At 43.2% G+C, this 22,182-nt stretch overlaps 1 protein-coding gene and 1 long non-coding RNA gene across 4 annotated transcripts in view; one reads left to right on the top strand and one right to left on the bottom strand.

The window, feature by feature from the left end:
• Positions 1-10,517, top strand: part of MMACHC (metabolism of cobalamin associated C) — a 23,469-nt gene extending 12,952 nt beyond the window's left edge. Inside the window, exons 4-5 of one of the 2 annotated variants that reach the window (XM_073357883.1) lie at positions 624-921; positions 8,513-10,517. In XM_073357883.1, the coding sequence (XP_073213984.1) occupies positions 624-921; positions 8,513-8,679 (465 nt within the window). In that variant the 3' untranslated portion in view covers positions 8,680-10,517. Of the gene's footprint in view, positions 1-623; positions 922-4,460; positions 6,013-8,512 lie in introns of those variants that run through there. The other variant, XM_073357884.1, reaches the window with a different exon arrangement.
• Positions 6,705-22,182, bottom strand: LOC140916355 (uncharacterized). Of its 2 annotated transcripts, XR_012160512.1 has the most exons (5): positions 22,029-22,182; positions 17,935-17,955; positions 12,048-12,081; positions 10,428-10,477; positions 6,705-7,003 (listed from the first exon to the last, which is right to left on the bottom strand). It is a non-coding gene; the product is annotated as an uncharacterized lncRNA (long non-coding RNA). The 2 variants fall into 2 exon arrangements; XR_012160513.1 differs by lacking the exons at positions 17,935-17,955; positions 22,029-22,182 and adding an exon at positions 15,413-15,558.

The raw sequence follows: 22,182 nt of genomic DNA, 5'->3' as shown, positions 1-22,182 counted from the left end.
GGAGTCGGGAATTCTTTGGAGTGGTACAATGGGCATAACTAGGTGAAGAGCGATGAAATTGAGCAGAGGAAAATGGAGGCTAAATAGGAGGGGAAATGTCCTGATCAATGAGATTTATTACCTTCTAAGGGAAGAGGTGGAAGACCAATTGCCTGGGACATCTAAATCTAGCCTAGACAAAAGCAGAGGCAAATGTAGCATAGGAAAAATCCTGGCTGAGGATAGGCAAAATGTGCTAGAGAACCAAATAGGCCTTTTCTATGTCTCTGTGCCAAATCCTGCGATCCTTACTCAGGCAAAACTTGCGCTGTGTTCAATTTTTATTTTGGAATTTTAACAAGAGGCTCCCGAGATCCACCTTCCAGCACATCTATTTGGGGGTGTGAGGGAGAGGGGTGCGTGCACATGCAGGTGTGTGAACCAAGTAAAGGGAATCAAATGTAATAATGCTTCAGAGTATAAGGTTAGGAGGGAATTCCTCTTTCTTCTCATACAGTACAGCATCACTTGGCCATGTGCATTAGAGGTTCTCTCGAAGTCCCAGAGACTAGGCACTGCTTGAGACAAGGCCAACCCTTAGATCTAGAACAGCACGTCTCATACCATTTCTTTCTTCTTTTCAGAAGATCTATGGTGTTTGTATCCATCCCCGGTATGGAGGCTGGTTTGCTATCCGAGGTCTCCTCATATTCCCAGATGTTCAGGTGCCATTCCTGGAGCAGGTTGCTCCTGTGGATTGTGTGACCTCGGAGGAGAAGCGGATAGAGCTGCTGGAGAAATTCAATTTCCACTGGCGGGACTGGAGCTATAGGGACATCATTGAAGTGAAGGAACGGTACTCGGAGGAGCAGAAAGCCTACTTTGGAGCTCCTCCAGCAGAGAGATTCAAACTGCTAGAGCTGCAAGGACTTCTCCAGAGAAGTACGTTTTACTGACTAACACGGTTCCAAGTGTGGGGCAGGGAATGAACAGAGTGCAGCTCACAGACGCCCTCATCCTCCATGGCAGTTATGAAGAAGTGCGTGACGGTTCAGAGTTGGAAGATCCCATGTGAATCAGTACTGGGTTTACAATGGCACCATGGTGCTGGGCCCCCGCTCAAAAGGGGCCCCGGCCTGGCACAGCCCGCTCCATGGGCACTGCGCCCGGAGTATCTGGCTCCTCTCTACATCTCCCCTCCCCCCAGCTTCTCCTCTTACCGCTCGCTCCTCTCAGCCAGCTGAGGGTTCCCCTCTGCCCCCGTCACCAGCAGGCTGCCACCAGCAGAGCCAGGGGCAGAGAGGAGCCCTCAGCTGCTGCCGCTCTGGCTGGACCAGTGACCAACCGCTTCAGACTCCGCGAGGCTGGGGCCCGCCTCTCCCTGCCACTCTGTGGTAGCGACAGGCGTGGGAAGTTGGAGGCTGCTTCTCCCCCCCGCCCATGCAAGGAAACGCCTCCTCCACCACGAGCACCATCAGTGCCAGGCTGGTAGGGTTGGGTGGGACCCCGGGGGACAGGGCCACTCTGTGCTCCTGAGCTTCAGTGGTCTTGCCCCCTTGCATTGTGCTGGGAGGGGAGGATCCCTGCTCTGCACTGGCTCAGCAGGGTCTTGGGGGCAGGGTGTGGAGGAGTGGGTCTGTGGGGGGGATACTGGGATGTGAGGGGGTGGGAGGTGCTGGGCAGTGGGGGAGTTTTGTGTATTTTGGGGTGCTAGGCAGTGGGGATGTGTTGGGGGTGTGTTGTGGTGGGGCTGTGGGGAAGGGTGCTGGGCAGTGGGAGTGATGTGTGTGTTGGGGTGCTGGGCAGTTGTGGTCGGGCTGATGGCGGGGGGATGCTGAGCAGAGGTGGTGTTCAGGATACTGTGCCTTTGTGTGTGTGAGGGTGCTGGGCATAGAGGGTCCAAGGGGTGCTGGGGGGGGGGCTGCATGGCGTTGCATGGACCCACCTCCACAGGGAAGGGGCACACTGGCAGCACACGGCTGGGAGGGCCAGTGTGCGTCTGGTGACTGCCAGTTTGTAAACAGTGCCCGAGCACTGTGCGGAGCAGGGCTGCCCCTGCCGTGCCATGCCCCATTGCCCCTGGCTCCAAGGACTGACCTCCCTTTGCCATGTTCCATTGTTCCCAGAGGGGCCCACAAATGTTTGGAGCTGGGCCCGTAAAAAGTTAATCTGGCCTGCATGCTCCATCTCAATCTAGAAGCCTGCCTCTTGGATCAAGATGGAGTATTGCATGCTGGGGTTTATGGTTTGGCCCCATCTTATAGAGGAAGGTGGCTGCAGTCTGCTCCGTGTTATAGCTAATTAGGAATGGATTCCTCTGGCTCCTGCTAAGTTACCATTTGCCCTTCAACTGGGCAAAGTTCAGGCGCCCGTGAGGCTGGGAAATCCAGGCTGCTCTTTAGAAGTACTGATTATTTGTGTTCTAATAGGACTTATTTTTTTAAAAAGCTTAGTTATTTTTATTCTATTTAATAATAAGGATTTACTGAATTGTCTACAATTGAATTGTGAAATGACTTGCTTCTTTGTACGACCTCAGAGGGCAGACTTTTTCAAACATCTCTAGCACCTTTTATTCTGTGATACACTCTCTCAGGAGAGTGAATGTTTTAAACGGCGCTGTCACTTTCAAATCTAGTCTTTTTCACTCAGACTAGGAAAAGGAGCTGGTTTAACTTGATTGGAAACCCCTCTTACTACCACCACCACCACCCTAAAATCACAAACAGACAAAACACGTAACACAGATGTGGACACAGTTCAACACATTTAGTTCAATTTTAGGATCCTGCTTCAGCTGTAACTTCACATGGTGAAATGATGCCAACGCAGTTGCACTATATCTATGCAGGTGCAGAGTGGGCTTTTCAATCAAGTTAAGCTAGCTCGGTTAGGGGAAAAAAGCCAAACTTTTTTCTTCTGGTCCTAGACAATGCCTGAGTTGAAGGTTTTCAAGTACTTCCCTTGCCACAGCCACATTGTGTGTGTGGGGGGGGGACTCAATACGAAAATGGGAAAGCTTCCTAATTGAATGAGTAGAGGGATAGCCTCAAAGCTGACCATACATGAAATGCTGCCAAATGTAAACAGGCTGAAAAAAGAGAGAGACTTCGATTTTCTCTGATCTGCTAGTGATCATAGGTGTTACTTACATCACTGGGTAAGATATCTTCAGATGGACTGTGTCTTTTTACATTCACTGAGCTCAAAGGAACACTGGAAGTCAGTGATTCATTTATTTAGAAGCTGTTTGTGAGGTCAGAACCTTGTATAATAAGATGACAATTAATGGTGCAATTTGAAAGACTGCTTACTACTTGGGCTCAATCCTGCAAGGTGCTGAGCACCTTCTCTTTTTCTTGACATCAGCAGGAATGTGGAGGCTGTTCTGCACCTTGTTTGTAATTTGTGTTACAGTTCTGCATTGTTTGTTGTTTGGTACCCAGACCCTAAGCTGTCCTTCAGTAAAAGACTTTGCCATAGATCAAAATGAGTTTTGCTCTAAATAGAGCAGTCAGTGTGCTCACAAGCTGGGTTGCCTGGTTCAAAAAAATCCTCTGTCTTTGCAGCTCATCCTGCTTCTTTGTTACTCTTTTTCCTGAGACCCTCCCCCTGCCAGGTCATGCACAGCTGATATTATTTAATGTGTTCTGTCAGGGTCTGTGCTCAGCCTAGGTCCTCTCACAGCAGGGCTACAAGCTTCAGTGCCTTTCTGCCCTTCTTCACACAGCCGAGCAGAGTTGGAGCATTCCAGTTCCCAACAGCAAACTATGGGGTTGGGAGACAGGGATTCCCAAATTCTAATCCTAGCTCTGCCATCAGCTCCTCTGCACACCTTCAGACTTTACCTTCCTGTACCTGAATTCCCCAGCTATAAATTTCGGAAATATCCCAAGCCCTTCCAAAGGTGAGCGATAATCTTCACCAGCGAAGATTAGCGCTAGTTGTTGAAATGGTGCTAACCTTATTTCAAGGTAACATTTGATACAGTAATATACTGAGGCACATAGCTTAGCAGTGCCTTTACGAGGATACTGTTATGATAATTTGCTTTATGGGCTTTTATTACAACACTAATTTCTATGAAGTTTATAGGCAAGATTGGAATTGCACGTAACAAGTTCTCAGGCAGTTTTTTGCATACTCAGCTTAGGCTGAGATTGCGTAAACTATCGTTTGCCTTGTCTTCTGCCTTGGACCCTTCATTACTTTAGCTTTCTACAAGAAAAACAAGGACTGTAGTTGATTGTTACAAAGTAATTGTGGATATACTTTCTGGTGAGCTTCAGAAAACACTAGAAGCAGCTTGGAATCATTCTGCATATTTGGGGTTATTGTTATATTAATATATTTGCCTATGTCAGAGAACAATTTGGCTATGACTAATCATTGTGTGGTTGTGGGATTATGAGTATTTAAATTCTAAATTTCTGACTTCAGAATTACTTATGGTTGAACTGTTACATTTCATTTGTTGATAGGAATACAACTGACTTGGAATATAATAATGGCTCATATTAAAGGAACCACATTAGTATGCAGACCATCCTTCCAGAATAATATAGAATGGAATTAGATACCACTTTGTGATCAAACTTTGGTTTATTGTTTGAGTTGTTACCCGTTTGCCCATGTTGAACTCTTTGTGTTGAAATTAATTCAATAAATAGGAATGCTGCTATATTCATCGGTATTTTACTTTTTTAACTTATTTACCTCTATATTTTATTTTGGTTAATGAAACTTAGAAATGTCTAAATAGTCGTGAGTACTGAGTGTACTTTTGCGTAAGCAACATGATACTCACTGAATTTTTTGGGGAGCTTGAGATGCTTAACCAAGAACTAACCTTTGTGTTTTTGACACTCTGAAAATATTTACACCCCTTAGACGTAGAAGAAAACCGTTTCTGAATGTGAGAGAAAGTAGGAGTTGGGATGCAGGCAAGGTATGACAACAGGCACAGTCAGAGTTTTTTAAAAAAACAAAGTTTGTTCGGGGTATGGCGAGGTGGAGTGGCCTCCCTCTGAACCTGAGGGAGCACTACACTCCCCTGGTGGGCAGAGCCAGCCCAGCCCCACCTCCCATCAGAAGCAAAGGGGCGTGACAGGAACTATAAAAGGCGGGCCCTGCGGCTCTGTTGGGCTGGAGCCACTGGAGGAGGCAAATGCCTCCTGCCCACTGCTGGGGCTGGAGCCTGAGGAGGACCCCTGCTGCGCTGAGGACCTACATGAGTTGCCAGAGCCACCAGGTGACCAGGGCACTGAAGAGCTCCCAGGACTGCCAATAGCAGAGTACCCCATGGAGATGGAAGATGACCCCGAGCCACAGATATACCACAAGGGGAGAGTAGGAAGGTGCCCAGGGACACCAGACTGTAGTTTCGTTGTGTTGTTGCCTGAACCCCAATCAATGTTTTGGACGGATCCCCGCTGGTCCAGTGGGGCAGAATACACCGTCACTGTTGGGGTCCTGGGCTGGGACCTGGTGGAGTAGGGTGGACCCTGGTCCCCCTGCCCCTGCTCCCCCCCCCCCCACAACTGGTGGCTACCGCCCCCCACCTTAGGCCAAGAGGCCTGCGTTTGTCTGCCATCTGCCTGATTTAAGATGACAGGTGAGAGACTGTTTGGTGCTCCACCCTGCCTGAGGGCCTGAGCCCTGTGGACTGTTTGTTTGCTGGCTGCCTTAGCCGGGAGGCCTAGGCAAAAGCCTGCTCTGCGCTCTGCCTGCCAGAGGGCCAGAGCCGTAGACTGTTTGTTTGCCAGACACAGTGACACAGAGTGGCCTCCCTCTGAACTTGAGCCTGAGGGACCACTACAAGGGCTAAATCTACTTTATTTGTGAGTACCTTACCAGATCACTTGTATAACAAGAAACTAAAATGTCAGTGAGTACCACAGGAGGATTTAATTTTTTTTGGTCCTGTAATAATTTAGAGTTGTTAATAATCCATGAAAGCCTCTAGTAAGTACCCAGCAAGATATCATCGATAGTTGGTAACTTTTCTTCAGTAGCTCAGCTGTAATACTGGAGTCCTGCAGATCTGATCAATAATTATTGGAATTCTAATTTGCTGAAGCTATTCCTGTTCATCTTTGTTATATTTGTCCTGATGCTTTGATTACAGCATAGGAATAAATCCTTAGAAGTGCTGAGCACCTAGAACTCCCTTTGATTTAAGTAGGATTGGTAAATGCTCTCCATCTTTCAGGAATTGTCCCTTCAATGTTGAGCGTATCAAAAACCTGACTAGGAGAGCTGCATCAGAGTGCATGCTCCTTGTGCTTGTGGCACTCATCCAATTCCATGGAGCTCTAGAGGAGAGTGACAGCTTTGTAATCATGAATTACTCAGTCCAATTCTGGATGACTTCAAAGGGAATTGGATTGTATCTTTTATGCCTTTTAGTAACCAATTTATGGAGCATCACTGTTGTAGGTGGTCACTTTCCCTTCCTGCTAGATGGGGGTACAACACCAAGACAGTCTTACAGAAGTAAATAAAAGTTCAATATATATATATATATGGGGGATTAAAGGGAACCCCACTGTGAAACTTTAAGACCTGTAGGGCAGAGTCTGACCTGTTGGGGCAAGGTGAGGAATGAATCATTCTTGGACACCACCATGAAAATGTAGTTAGCTGATTTCAAATGTCAAATTTAATGGAAGCACTTAAAATTCAGTAATGAAAAACACCAAGCCTAGCTGTTCAGTTGTATTTTGTAGATAAATTTATTTTTTCATAACACCTTTTATTTATAAATGTTCATAAAATAAGTTACTTTTTCCCTTTAAAAACAGTCTGAGTATATTAGAATTGGAGAATGAAAAGATTTAAAAACAGCTGCTTGAACTAAATTCCTTCTTCAGTTTGAAAATAAAAATCTCTTCAGTATATTTCAAGCAACCAAAATACTTCTTGTGGGCTTAACTGAATTCAAAGTACTTGCACATGCATAAATTCCTTATTTATTCTTCTTTTTCTTTGATATCTTCCTTTTTCTTGTAGCTTCATCATTGACCTTAAAGGGAAAAAAATGCAGGTTTTTATATAAGAATTGAATAAATGGTGACAACTATTGATTAGACAGGTGCCTGTTATAAGATGAACACCAAAAAGTGTGGAAGAAGATAACTGAGGGCCTAGTCTTTCTCCCACTGAAGTCAACCAGAGTTTTGCCACTAACTTCAGTTGTGGAAGAGTAGGCACTTATTTTATGGATTTTGACCAGGGGGCTGGAGATTTCCTGCAGGATTCCCTATTTTCCACTTTCTTACTCCTCCTTGTTGCAGCAACGCTCCCTCTGAATGAAAATGATTGTATACCATCAGTGCCACTGTGCGTGTGAGCCAGAAGTGTTCACTTGAGGCAATCGCTGCCTGTAGGGGCTGAGCACTCTCTTTCTACAGTGCTGGACCAAGGGATCGTGGGACCAGAGTCTGGATCCACATGGTAGTTTGACTGGCTTCTCACCCTTTGTCAGAAGCGTAATTTTTATTGTATACAATATTGTATAAGTGGACTCCTCATTATGGTGGCCAGAAACTTTGGTGACTATTAAACATGGGCTAAATCCTGGAAAACGTTCACTGACTTCAAAGGAAGTTTGAGCAAACACTGAATGAGGAGTTCTGTGTTTGGTTATTAACAGATTTCCCAGCACTTATGAGTACTTTATTTGTCCAGCCCCATGCAAAGAGTAGCATTAAGAATAATGAGACTGACAGTTGACTTTACAGACTGTGGTTCCAAATCTGCTTACTTTTAAATGACAGGGAATTCTGCCATTAACTTCAGTGAAAGCCAGCCCTACTACTGCAGCCTTTACTCTCTCTCAAATAGTCCTGCTGAAGTCATACTGAGTTCTTACATGATAGGGCTTTGCAGGAGCCAGTCCTTTAAAGTGTGCTGAAATTTTACAGCATGAAGAAATTTTCTATATATATTTAAAATAACAACCCAAAAGAATAGATACGCTTTTAGCACAAGATGGCAGGACTGATTGTTTTTTCCAAGTGGGAGACCCAAATACAGGCGGGGCAGCAGGAATCCAGCTTTGCCCAACAGCGAAGCTTGCATATTATCACACACACAAAGAGCTTCTAGAAGGGCATGGAGTTTACTGCTACATGGGAACAGCAGAAAACCCTCTTTAGGGGATCTGGTAAGTACATTGATTTCAGTTGTCTTCAATTTTACCACCTAATCCTAACTTGCTTAAATTCAAAAAGCATGTATTCACTTGAAAGATTTATGATTTATAGAAGTAAATTTTCAAAGGCACAGAAGTTACATGCACAAATCATGTAATTTTTTAATGATAATTTTGTGTACAACTTCCATGCTCAGTTGTTAAAGATTTCATGAAGGAATCACTTTAAGAAACGTCTGTGGAGACCAGCATAATCTATTTCCATTCTCAGCATTGTGATTTTTGACTGGGGCTGGAGCCATGCGTGGAAAAGCTTGGGAATTTCAGTCCAGTTTGAGGGAAAATTTCCCCTGATTGGCTGCCTTGTCCACTTTTCAGCCTCTGGGGAAGAGCCTCCAATCAGAACTGTTACAAGAAGCAACCAGGAACTTTTTGAGGAGTGGAGAGGGAGCTGGCAACACCACTCTTATAGGAGGGAGTGGGGAGCAGACAGACCCCAGCAACTCAGGGAGGCCTGGCTCTCTGGGCCTCCTTCCTTGCTGTGAACAGTAGATCAGTCTGTTCTCTGCTCTACCCCCTCCTCTCTTCATCCCTGCCACACCAAGCTTGAGAAGGGGATGAAGAGCCTCTGGAGTTGCCCCCCTTCCAGGCCTGGGAAGAGAACACTGCTGCAGCTGCTTCCCCAGGTCCAGGAGAAGGGAGGTGAAGAACCTCTGCAGCAGCAGGAGGAGCAGAGGTGGGGGTAAGGGGCAGACAGATACGGGAACTGGAGAGACAGGATTCATGGATGGGTTGGCAGGGGGCAGAATTAATTGCTGGGCTGGTGTAGGGGATGGGCAGATGTGGGAGTAGACAGATTAATTATAACGTTGGACTTTGGTGTGGAGCTTCCAGCTTCTTACCATCAGGTAGCCAGCAAGAGCTCCTGTAGTTGGGGTTCAAAATCACCTAACTCAATAAATCTGGGAGAACTGGCAACACTAATGGTCTCCCGCACCTTGTGGGTGGACAGGCTGTGTTCAAAAATCAAAAGGCAGCTGAAAACCGCACCATAACCTTTTTCTAAATGTCCCTATTTGGGGGCAATCTCATGATTTTTTTGGTATCTTACCCATGATTTTTGAACTTGTGGCACAGGCAGTACTGCATACAGAACATTTGGAACTGAAAGTTACAACACAACTTTACTACAAAAGCTAACATAGTCTTAGGGGTAGATCCTTGCTCCCACTCCAGCCCCTTTACATTGGGGAAAAGGGCCAGGGTGGCATAAAGGGCTCTATAAAAGCCTTGGATCCAGCGGAGGGAGGATTGCCCAAGTACTGGAACTGTGGAAGGCAGCTAAAAGGCTGACTTCTGGACAATCCAGCAGCTGGGCTAGGGACAGGGCTGGAGCAGGAGGGAGCACTAAGGAGATTCTAGGAAGGCCTTCTACCCATGTGTCATGGGGTATGGTTGATGCCCCAGCCTGTAACCAGTCTCTGGGGAGTGACCCCTTTAGTGGGCCAGGAGTGGACCCAAGGACCCACACAGTTCCAGAAGGGCAGGCCCGTGACCTCCATGACTCCTGAGACTGGTCCTTTAGCACCAGTGATCTTTGTGTCTTTCTGTGGCTCCCTGCGGCAAATCCAGCCAAGCCAGAATCCTGCAGGAGCTTGCACTGTGTCCCTTCAGGATGCGATGCTCTCAGTTAATAGCCTTGATGATATAACATCAATGATAGAAATGATGATAGAAATCCAGAATACAAACATCAGACAAATAGGATTATTCTGCTCAGTTTTTACTATACAACTAATTTCACAATGACTAGAAAACAGTAAAGGCTCAATTCTATGCTGGTACCCAAGGGAAGAGAGGGGTCAAGCAGTCAAACTATATGACAGCTCAAGTCTCACTAATCCTCGCAGTGGCCTCTGATATACATGGCCATGGGAAATCTTGCCAGGAAAATTGTAGGCTTGTATACACAACACCCCATGATTGCATGCCCATAATGAGTGAAGTTTCAATGACGAGTCAGATTTGGCCGAAAGTCCAGTCCAGTGAGAGAGTACGCTATTCAGGTATAAGCCAGCACTGCTTACTATGCATACACTGGGCCTTTAAGAAGTAGCAGCAAAGCACACCTTACAGCATAATGAGCAAGCCCCATGTTGACAACCCATTCTTTTGCAGCAGGATAACTATGCTATTATGACTAGGTACTTTATAGCACATTTGATTACACAGCGTGTTTGTGCTTTGGCTTGTATGGGGCCAGGATTTGGCTCTAAATAGACTATGAACATACCTTGTGGCATTTATCAACAAATTCCTCTTCAGATCCTGGTGGTTCATATTCTAAAAAAGACATTTATAAAAATACATTTATCTTTTACTCCAGTGAGATTTTATTCTACTTTGTACACTAAAAGTTCTGCTATTTAGAAAAAAGAAAAGGAGTACTAGTGGCACCTCAGAGACTAACCAATTTATTTGAGCATTTATTTGCTCAAATAAATTGGTTTGTCTCTAAGGTGCCACTAGTCCTCCTTTTCTTTTTGCGAATACAGACTAACACGGCTGCTACTCTGAAACCTGCTATTTAGAATAATTTTTTTAAAATTATTTGTATGTGTTTATATTCATGGACATTATGCTCATCACTAGTACATCAGCACTTTTAAACTATTTTTATATTGCTACCTTGAGTCCTGTGACGTAGGTAGGTATATTATCCCCATTTTACATCTGGATAAACTCAGACACAGAGAGGTAAAATGATTAAGATCACATATGAAGTTTGTGGCAGAACAAGAAACAGAAATCACGTCTCCTGACTCCCAATCCTATGCCCTAGACACAAGACTTTTTTTTCCTATGTGAAATGCTCTGATATTAAAAATAAATATTGAATTTAGCAAGTTCTTGCAATCAAGAAGCTTTCACCAGGAATTTTCTAAACCGGCAAATGGAATGATATATAATTTGTTATGGTGATCTAGTGGTTGAAAGGTCTTTATTTTTGATTCTGCATCAGTTTTAAGATAATCTTTTTTTTCTATATTTAAAAATGACATCTTCATTATCAACAAGACAGCAGTTCTTTATTACACCATAATTATGATTTCTTGGTTTAATATTCAGATTGTGCTTCCCTTTGGACTACATATATTAAAATATCCAGAATACAGGTGCCATGAATTTTTGAGTGGGGAAAGATAGGAAAAAGTGGTCTTAACGCAACTTCTCCATTGGTGCTGAAGCATCTCATGGCGATCTCTAACAACCCACTCTGTGCAACTGTGTATGAGTTCGGCCTGTTACTTCACACAATTACCACCACTCCTGTTTCTCCTTCACATGGGTGCTCCATCCACTGGTGAAAGGGGCAGTATTTGCTATATATTTTTTTCTGGTGGCATCATTACACATTTATTCAAATTGTATCATTTGATGTGAAAACATAAGAATCAATGAAAAATTAAAATAAGACCCAAGCTCATATTTCAAACTGTAAATATGATAAAACTGTGTCCAGCAAGGACTCAGTTGTAATGATGGATTTACATTTTCAGTAGCTTGTGTGTATGATGTTTACATGACCATCGGTCACAGCCCTAAAAGTAAAGTAAATGGTGCCAAAAATTACATATGGTTCTATTCTGCTCCCATTGAAATAAACAGCAAAACTCTCATTGGCTTCAAAGGCAGCAAGTGCAGGCTTTAAATCTGTATATCCGCTAAAAACTAGTGTAATCTTAAAATAAGAGAGAAAGAAGAAATGCCTTTTTAAAATGTAAAATAAACACCATTACAAATCTCGACCTGTACATTCAAATGTAACACAGATAAAAAACATAATAAATAAATGCATTGTGCAAAATGTAAATACATGTATTTAGATCTAAACAAAGAACATGGAGCCTACCTGTATTAATGTATTCTCCTAAAGGATCCAGCCTCTTCAAAGGAAACAAATACAAAGAGACTTCTATTAAAATGCAATATTTGACATGAACCAGGATTAAAACAGATATCACCATACCTTGTCATTTGAAACATATTATACATGGTATGAGCCTAAGAAGTCCAACAGGAGGTGACATCACTATATTGAGAGTATGAAACCCACTTAGCTGAAGTGGGGGAGGGGAAAGCAATTTAAAACTGTTTTTTTATTTGTACTTGCTAATACCTATTTAACTCAAATACCTTATAAATGTTTGAGAGAAAAAATCTGTGTATTTAAATTAAACATCCCTGCCCCTTCAGTTAAGAGCTGAGAAAGCTCACAATACATGGCTGAGACCTCAGAGTAGTCCTCCAACAAAAACAAAAAAGATAAGGCTTGACATTTCTGAGGTTAGAAACACAACAAACCTTTTTTAAATGCGTAAAAAAATTCTGGCTTTCTTTACACATCATAAAGAAAAAAAGGCACAAATTATATAATCAAAGGTTTTTGTGCAGATTTAGAAGTTGGATTGTAATGTATTTGTAACAAGTAATGAGCCAGAAATGTTGATTTAAAAGTACAGGTGAAAAATGGCATTAAAGGTAAAACAATGAAGTAGTTTAAACTTTTAAGGTAAATAACTCTGTATGCAGTATCTAATTATTTATATTACCCTCATCATTGTGCTTATCAGGCTAGTCTACTTATATAATGGATACAAATCCTCTAGGAGACTCAAGGCCATATTCTCTTTTGAATTAAGGCCTCTTCATGCTACTCTGGCAGTGTGAACAGGCCTCAAAGTAGGGGTAAATCTTTACACTACCAGAGTGCTGTAAAGGGGCCTTAATGTAAACAGGAATCTGGCCTATAGTTGTGATGTGCAGTACTGGCTGTTGTGTACTGTTTATCTACCTAGGGTTGTCAACTTTCTAACTGCACAAAACCAAACACCCTTACCCTGCCCCAAGGCCCCACCCCTTCTCTGAGGCCCCGCCTCCACCCACTCCAGCCCCCCTCCCTCTGTTGCTCACTCTCTCCCATCCTCACTCACTTTCACTGGGCTGGGGTAGGGGATGAGGGCTCCAGCTGGGGTGTGGGCTCTTGGGTGGGACTGGGGTGCAGGAGGAGGCTCAGGGCTGGGGTAGGGGGTTGGTATGCGGGGGGGTAGGAGGGGTTGGGCACTGGGAGGGAGTTTGGGTTCCTACCTGGGGCATGGGGTTGGGGTATGGATAGGGGTGTGCGATCTGGGAGGGAGCTAGGGTGAGGGAGGGGGTTCCGGGTGTGGGGTCCAGCCGGACGGCACTTACCTCGGGCGGCTCCCAGTTGGTGGGGCAGCGGGGCTAAGGCAGGCTCCCTGCCTGCCCGCCCTGTCTCCACGCTGCTCCTGAAAGCAGCCGGCAGATCCAGCTTTTAGGCGCAGGGGCCAGGCAGTTCTGTGCAGTGCGCACTACCCACACCCACAGGCGCTGCCCCCCAGTTCCCATTGGCCACAGCTCCCGGCCACTGGAGCTGCAGACCCAGTGTTGCGGGTAGGGTCAGCACACAGAGCTTCCCTGATTGTCCCTGCACCCAGGGACCAGACATGCCAGCTGCTTCTGGGAGCTGCGCGGAGTCAGGGCAGGCAGGGAGCCTGCCTTAGCCCTGCTGCGCCACCGACTGGACTTTTAACAGCCCGGTCAGCGGTACTGACTGGAGCCGTGGCACAAGGGTCCCTTTTCGACTGGTGTTCCAGTCAAAAACCGGATGCCTGGCAACCCTATATCTACCACAGCATCCAGGGAAGAAAATCAAACTGTTTCATATTGATGATCATGCCTTCTGTTAGCTGCTTTCCAGAATATATGCATTAAAACACTATGCTACACTGGCAAGCATAGTCTCTTTTTTATTAACAATAATACATAGGAAAAACAGTAGTAATATTTTCTGTGGTTATTATCCCATGACAGATCAATTGATAATTAAGTTTATAATAATTGTACTGTTAGTGGGCTAGAGGAAACAGCTTTTCATGAGCAATTCTTTTTATTTTAGAAGATTTTTAAGAAAATGGGATCTTGGAAAAAAATTTACTCAGCCACACCTTGAAAAAGATTCTTTGCCTAATAATTTTTGTGGATGCACATATGAAATATAGTGATAATAAAAAGGAACATGCATTTTTGCTAGATATTTGTACCTGTTCCTTTTCTCTCTCTGCATCTTCTCTACATTCTTTCAGGATACCATGTATATCCATTGAATCTATCCTCTCCTCCTTTTTAATAATCTTCAGCTTTAACATATGGAAAGATGTTTCTATTTCTCCCACCTTCACAAGCACAGGTATGCCTTCGAATAAGATAAACTCTGACTCTCCCTCTCTAAAGCCAGGAGGCTGGTATTCTGGAGGGGTCACTATTAAAAACAAACACACACCTGAGAGAATCCTCTTGCTCATAAATGCACTACACTAATAATCATTCATCATGATTATTAATAGTAGTAATAGTAACTCATTTCTAAACATGTGGGGAATTCTATTTGTGTGAACAGTGCTTAATTCCTTTAAACAGGAAACAGGTACATATTTAAAAAAGACCTATGATTTTCAAATATTTACAATTTAGTTGTCATTTTATTCTGGCATTATGGAGACTGATCAGATGTTTACTTTAAGTACATGTTAAGTGACTAAGAACAAAATGTGGAGTATGAAGATCTATGATGATAAAAATTGAAGGTCATTCCCATGCCTGAAGACTCACTCTCTGATACCTAAAGGAAAATTTAAAACTAATTTTATTAGAGACAATTCTGCTTTTCATATCATACTTATTTATTTGTAATACAGTAGTGCCTAGAGGCCCCAGTTGGAATTGGCATATCCTTCTGCTGGCACTGTGCAAACACAGAAAGAGCTGGTCCCTACATGGAAGTATTGTATTTGTACTTTAATTGAATTGTCTCATTAGCACTGACCCCCCACATGCTAAGGCAACTCCCATCTTTTCATGTACTGTGTGTATATACCTGCCTACTGTTTTTTTCCCACTCCATGCATCTGATGAAGTGGGTTTTCGCCCACGAAAGCTTATGCCCAAATAAATGTGTTAGTTTCTAAGGTGCTACAAGTACTCCTTGTTGTTTTTATATTGACAATATAAATACACAAGAGACAAAAGGTGGGAGAAAGCGATGTAAGATATAGGCAAAATGATAACTGGTACATATCATATTAATTTTACTTTATTTTTTGTCTTTTTTTCCTCTTTGTGTAAAATGTATGTGTTCCATTCTATTCAGATTTTTTTGTTTGTTTAAATAAAGTTTTACAAATAAATCCCAATACTTGCCATCTGCATAATAAAATAGCTTCATAGTGAGAGAGACATCATAAGGAAGAGAAACAATATTTTCCATCAGAAAATAGAGGTTATGAATTAGAAGAAGACAGGTCCTCTTTATGTCTTCTGTTGTATCATTTGTTACATTAGTTTTCTTATTGCTAAGGGAAAAATAAGTAAGGAGTTGTAAGGATTTATCTGACATTTAAAATTCTTTATATACAGGTTAAAGTAAAACATTCTAGATACAGATACATATTTTATCATACTGAAGATCACTATTTGCAAGAAGTAAGTCAGGTGTTTCAGTCTTTCTTGAACTGGTGAAATCAAAATATTTGTCACTTGCAATAACTTTAGAAGGGAGAACTAAGTAAATTTACAGTGTATGCTGTAGGTAAGCAGTATGGCATATTGGTGGTATTCTAACATTTTTGCTCAAACCTTTCTTACAAATCACTTTAAAAAATACATTCAATTTGTGTGCATAAATGCTGCTGAATAAAGCACAGATTAATTGTTCAGTGAATCACATCTTAAGATCTTATTTTCCTTTTTTAATGTTTTGTTTGTCTTTCATAGAATTAATTCTGTAGCTATTCACTTGAATACATCCATCTGTGGTCCCTTTGATGTATATCTCAATTTAAATTGATAAGATTCTATCATGTCCTAAATATGAACAAAAATACGAAATATACTAATTACAAAAGGGAGACTTGATTCCTTCATAGTAGTGTCAGTTATGATCAAGGAGCATTTACTAACCCTTATAGGGTACCTTTAGTGTAATGTAAAACTTGAGCAGCAGTCAACAGGTTTATATTTCTAATTTCAAACATTAAAAATTTAAATTGGTTGAACAGAACTTTTTACCGTCTAGACTTTTTAAAAATAAATGTAAAAATAAAATAAGATTACTTTATTTCATAGAAAATTCTTGATTTATAAAACTGGCTGCATAAGCAAATTGATGGGGATCACTGAATATTTCAAAGTAAATGGTTGAAGCTATGTTACTTGAGACATTTAAAAATTTACTGGCCAAAGATCTAAAAAATATACTGAAGGACACAATCCTGCATTGGCGGGTAGATGGACAAGATGACCATGTATTTTTCCCCCATCACTACAACCTTAACTACACTAGTTAGCACTAATATAATCCATTTGTATTGTATTCTTAGTGTAAGTAACATGTCACTATCGTTTTACTGTTATTTGACTAGATTTATATATTCGTAGAGCCTTACATTTGGGTTAGCTGCATCCTTCTGTACCTGCAGTACATTAAGAAGATACAGCATTTTAAGGAGGGGGGGAGGACAAAAACACATGTTTATTATTCATTTTTATTTAATTTTAACATTTAATCATAATTTTGTTGATACTGCTATAAAAATCAATAAAATATATACATATACTTTTGTGAGTCTCCAGAAGCTCTGCTGTGTTGAAAAATTAATTAATCTAAGTGCTTTGTGCATGTGGTGCTAATCTTTCAAGCATAGAAATTCTGATCTGGTAGCACAGCACGCCTTTAAATTAGCATCTATTCTTTGATCCAGTCTCCACTTTGTAGAAAAACCTCTAACCTGAGGTCAGGAAAACTTAATAGATTGCTCCCACAAAGACAATGGCACAAAGCTGTACATAGCAGACTTTTTTAATTGGTACATCTTGGAGGAAATAGAAGCATGCCAATAACGTGATTATGATTGGCTCGAATACATTGTGCTAGCAGGTTCTCACTTTTATTTCATACATTGCATAAATGACTATATTAAGCTGAAAGCAACTTATTTTGCAGCCATAGTAGAGCAGGCGAAAAGTCTGATGTCAAGAAAGAGCCACATAATGGAAAAATTTGTTAAAGCACAGTAGTTTTCACATTTTTTCACATTTCTTCCCCTGCCCCCCCCGCCTCCACATTCTAATTTCACGCCATTCCTGTTGTTACTGTAATGCCTAGTTACATTAAAAAACAGGATAATCAGCTAAAAGAGGTAATTATACTATTGCAGATAATTTTATATTATACAACTGTATAGATTTTAAACTTCCCTTTGACAAGTTCTTCAAGAGATTTTGCAGTAAAAAACAGTAATAGAGAAAGTGAAAATCATACTTTGAGTCTTTACATAACAAAAACCAAACAGGGTCTCTCCTTTCTAACATGATAGAAACCTGTTAAACAGATAGAACCTGATCCTGCACCCACTAAAATAAACAGGAGAGGAATATTGCCTCAGACTAGTACTATTTTAAGTGGATTCCTTTTATAGGTTTTCACCTAAGTGAACTGTTGTTTTATTAACTATATTTTTGTTTAATACGTTGAAACTGGATTTAGAGAAATTAGAAGAGTAACAGAAACATCTAGCTGCAATATCTTTCAACTGTTGCTTCCTGAGCCAAATTAAAAAGCAAAGTTAAACTTTTACAATAAAAGCACAAACTATATAAAACAATTAGCAAGGAAGTTACAAATAAAATCATATAACATGCTGTAGACACATATATATACTTACTCCAAGAATCATCATTTGCAGCTATTAAGAAAATAAAAGAAAATGGAACGTTAAAGGTAACTACACAGTTTTTAAATGTAATTAGATATAAAGAACTAAGGTAGGTGGGGCACAATATTAAGACATTTGTTGACAAGAGAAAGGTATTAAAGAAAGTTATGCTTGGTCCACAGTGTGGGTAAAAAAGCAGTGTCTATGTGGCATTTGGGGTTTCTTTAAAGGTTTGTATGGGGGTTATTTAGACTTGTAAACTGTCCCTCACTGTCTATACTATATGAGTTGCACTGTATGTAACAGATCAGTATGACTGCTCAGAGCTCAAGTATGAAACTGCAGAAAAACCTGAGAGTCTCCGGATTAAGTTTAGAAGTGTGAGCAACAAGGGTGATGTCGTGGTGGGAGTCTACTATAGACCAACAGACCAGGGGGATGAGGTGGACGAGGCTTTCTTCCGGCAACTCGCAGAAGTTACTAGATCGCATGCCCTGGTTCTCATGGGAGACTTCAATCACCCTGATATCTGCTGGGAGAGCAATACAGCGGTGCACAGACAATCCAGGAAGTTTTTGGAAAATGTAGGGGACAATTTTCTGGTGCAAGTGCTGAAGGAACCAACTAGGGGCAGAGCTCTTCTTGACCTGCGGCTCACAAACCGGGAAGAATTAGTAGGGGAAGCTAACGTGGATGGGAACCTGGGAGGCAGTGACCATGAGATGATTGAGTTCAGGATCCTGACACAAGGAAGAAAGGAAAGCAGCAGAATACGGACCCTGGACTTCAGAAAAGCAGACTTTGACTCCCTCAGAGAAATGATGGGCAAGATCCCCCGGGAGAATAACATGAGGGGGAAAGGAGTCCAGGAGAGCTGGCTGTATTTTAAAGAATCCTTATTGAAGTTACAGGGACAAACCATCCCGATGTGTAGAAAGAATAGTAAATATGGCAGGCGACCAGCTTGGCTTAACAGTGAAATCCTTGCTGATCTTAAATACAAAAAAGAAGCTTACAAGAAGTGGAAGATTGGACAAATGACCAGGGATTAATATAAAAATATTGCTCGGGCATGCAGGAGTGAAATCAGGAAGGCCAAATCACACCTGGAGTTGCAACTAGCAAGAGATGTTAAGAGTAACAAGAAGGGTTTCTTCAGGTATGTTAGCAACAAGAAGAAAGTCAAGGAAAGTGTGGGCCCCTTACTGAATGAGGGAGGCAACCTAGTGACAGAGGATGTGGAAAAAGCTAATGTACTCAATGCTTTTTTTGCCTCTGTCTTCACGAACAAGGTCAGCTCCCAGACTACTGCACTGGGCAGCACAGCATGGGGAGGAGGTGACCAGCCCTCCGTGGAGAAAGAAGTGGTTCAGGACTATTTAGAAAAGCTGGACGTGCATAAGTCCATGGGGCCAGATGCGTTGCATCCGAGAGTGCTAAAGGAGTTGGCGGATGCGATTGCAGAGCCATTGCCATTATCTTTGAAAACTCATGGCGATCGGGGGAAGTACCGGACGACTGGAAAAAGGCTAATGTAGTGCCCATCTTTAAAAAAGGGAAGAAGGAGGATCCTGGGAACTACAGGCCAGTCAGTCTCACCTCAGTCCCTGGAAAAATCATGGAGCAGGTCTTCAAGGAATCAATTCTGAAGCACTTAGAGGAGAGGAAAGTGAACAGGAACAGTCAGCATGGATTCACCAAAGGCAAGTCATGCCTGACTAATCTAATTGCCTTCTATGATGAGATAACTGGTTCTGTGGATGAAGGGAAAGTGGTGGACGTGTTGTTCCTTGACTTTAGCAAAGCTTTTGACACTGTCTCCCACAGTATTCTTGCCAGCAAGTTAAAGAAGTATGGGCTGGATGAATGGACTATAAGGTGGATAGAAAGCTGGCTAGATTGTCGGGCTCAACGGGTAGTGATCAATGGCTCCATGTCTAGTTGGCAGCCGGTATCAAATGGAGTGCCCCAAAGGTCGGTCCTGGGGCCGGTTTTGTTCAATATCTTCATAAATGATCTGGAGGATGGTGTGGATTGCACCCTCAGCAAGTTGCAGATGACACTAAACTGGGAAGAGAGGTAGATATGCTGGAGGGTAGGGATAGGATACAGAGGAACCTAGACAAATTGGAGGATTGGGCCAAAAGAAATCTGATGAAGTTCAACAAGGACAAGTGCAGAGTCCTGCACTTAGGACGGAAGAATCCAATGTACCGCTACAGACTAGGGACTGAATGGCTCGGCAGCAGTTCTGCAGAAAAGGACCTAGGGGTTACAGTGGACGAGAAGCTGGATATGAGTCAACAGTGTGCCCTTGTTGCCAAGAAGGCCAATGGCATTTTGGGATGTATAAGTAGGGGCACTGCCAGCCGATCGAGGGACGTGATCGTTCCCCTCTATTCGACACTGGTGAGGCCTCATCTGCAGTACTGTGTCCAGTTTTGGGCCCCACACTACAAGAAGGATGTGGAAAAATTGGAAAGAGTCCAGCGGAGGGCAACAAAAATGATTAGGGGACTGGAATACATGAGTTATGAGGAGAGGCTGAGGGAACTGGGGATGTTTAGTCTACGGAAGAGAAGAATGAGGGGGAATTTGATAGCAGCTTTCAACTACCTGAAAGGGGGTTCCAAAGAGGATGGATCTAGACTGTTCTCAGTGGTAGCAGATGACAGAACGAGGAGTAATGGTCTCAAGTTGCAGTGGGGGAGATTTAGGTTGGATATCAGGGAAAACTTTTTCACTAGGAGGATGGTGAAACACTGGAATGCGTTACCTAGGGAGGTGGTGGACTCTCCTTCCTTAGAAGTTTTTAAGGTCTGGCTTGACAAAGCCCTGGCTGGGATGATTTCATTGGGGATCGGTCCTGCTTTGAGCAGGGGGTTGGACTAGATGACCTCCTGAGGTCCCTTCCAACCCTGCTATTCTATGATTCTAGGATACTATCTTACCATACACTATCAAGTGAAGTTCAAGGTTTCAATCCTTATTTTAAAAGTGCTCAGCTCAGTGGCCTGGGCCCAGCATAGCTAAAAGACCACCTAAAGCTTCAGGGGGAAAATTCTGGAAGACAATGCTGCTCCTCAGGTACAAAGGAACTTTTTACCATATGGGTAAAAGGCAGGTCTCTGCTTTTTTAGGGGCTAGACCCCCCACACTGTGGAACAAACTTCCACAGGAACTAAGGACCAACATAAACTTTGCCACCATCCACTCCCAAGTGCCAGGTGCATTTCTTTAGCCTAACTTCTCTTCACACAAACAGCATGGACACTTAAAAAAAACCCCAAACCCTACCAAAACAAATCACTCCACTGTGCATGCAATTCTCCCCTTGGGGTGAGGATGAAAGAACCACATCTAAGTTCTGGATGGTGCTCAGATATTACCGTGATAAGGGCAGTATGTGAACATGTATCACAAAGAAACAATAGCTTTCATGTGGGAATCAGCGCCATCTACATCTCTAAAACCAAAGTTAAATTGAATTAAATCCTGGCCTGCAAATATTGGGGAAATTCACCTCATTTAATTGGGGGGGGGGATGTAAAGTTGCAACTGAGGATACCAAGGTCTGAGCATCTGAGTGAAATGTAACATAATGAAACTACAGGCAAAATTAAACTACAATCCCAGGTGACCTTCTCTAGAGGCCTCACTGACAGACCGACACACACTAGCTGGGAGGAGCGGTTTGGCTGGCGCCTTTAAACGGGGAGCCCCGAGCTACAACTGTACACACCCCTGCAACGTGCCCCCAGGCGTGTGACCTGCTGCAAACATTCTGCAGCCAGAGAGACTCTGGGAGGGGCCCTAAAGGGCAGCAGCTCGGCGGAGGGGGGGGGCGCGCGCGCCGCCCTCCCTTGCCCTAGGGGCTGCAAGGCGCGCGCCCACGAGCCGCTTCCAACGGCTCTTCAACGGCCGCCGGGACGGACAGCGGCTCGCGCCGCAGAGAAAGGGCGGGAAGAGGTGGAGGTGCTTCTCTCCCTCCGCCGCAGCGAGAGGGGGGAGGGGAAGCGGACGCTGCGCCTCAGCCTGGCTGCTGCTGCTGGTCGAGCCCGCGAAGCTCCTGCCATTTCCCGTCAAGGAAGAAGAAAACACACCAGCCCGGAGACTTGCAACCGAAACTGATTAAAAATAAATCTTTTATTTAGCGGAGGGAGAGCGGCTTGAGGTCAGAGTGAGGCGCTTCCGCTCCAAAGGGGAAGAGGAGGAGCCTTAAAGACCTTCCCTGTGTGCCGTGGGCCCCTAAAGCCC

The sequence above is a fragment of the Lepidochelys kempii genome, chromosome 8 (genome assembly GCF_965140265.1).
Source record: "Lepidochelys kempii isolate rLepKem1 chromosome 8, rLepKem1.hap2, whole genome shotgun sequence".
NCBI classification, from domain to species: domain Eukaryota; kingdom Metazoa; phylum Chordata; order Testudines; family Cheloniidae; genus Lepidochelys; species Lepidochelys kempii.
The sequence above is the reverse complement of the archived record's forward strand: the minus strand, read 5'-3'. Positions and strand labels throughout refer to the sequence as shown.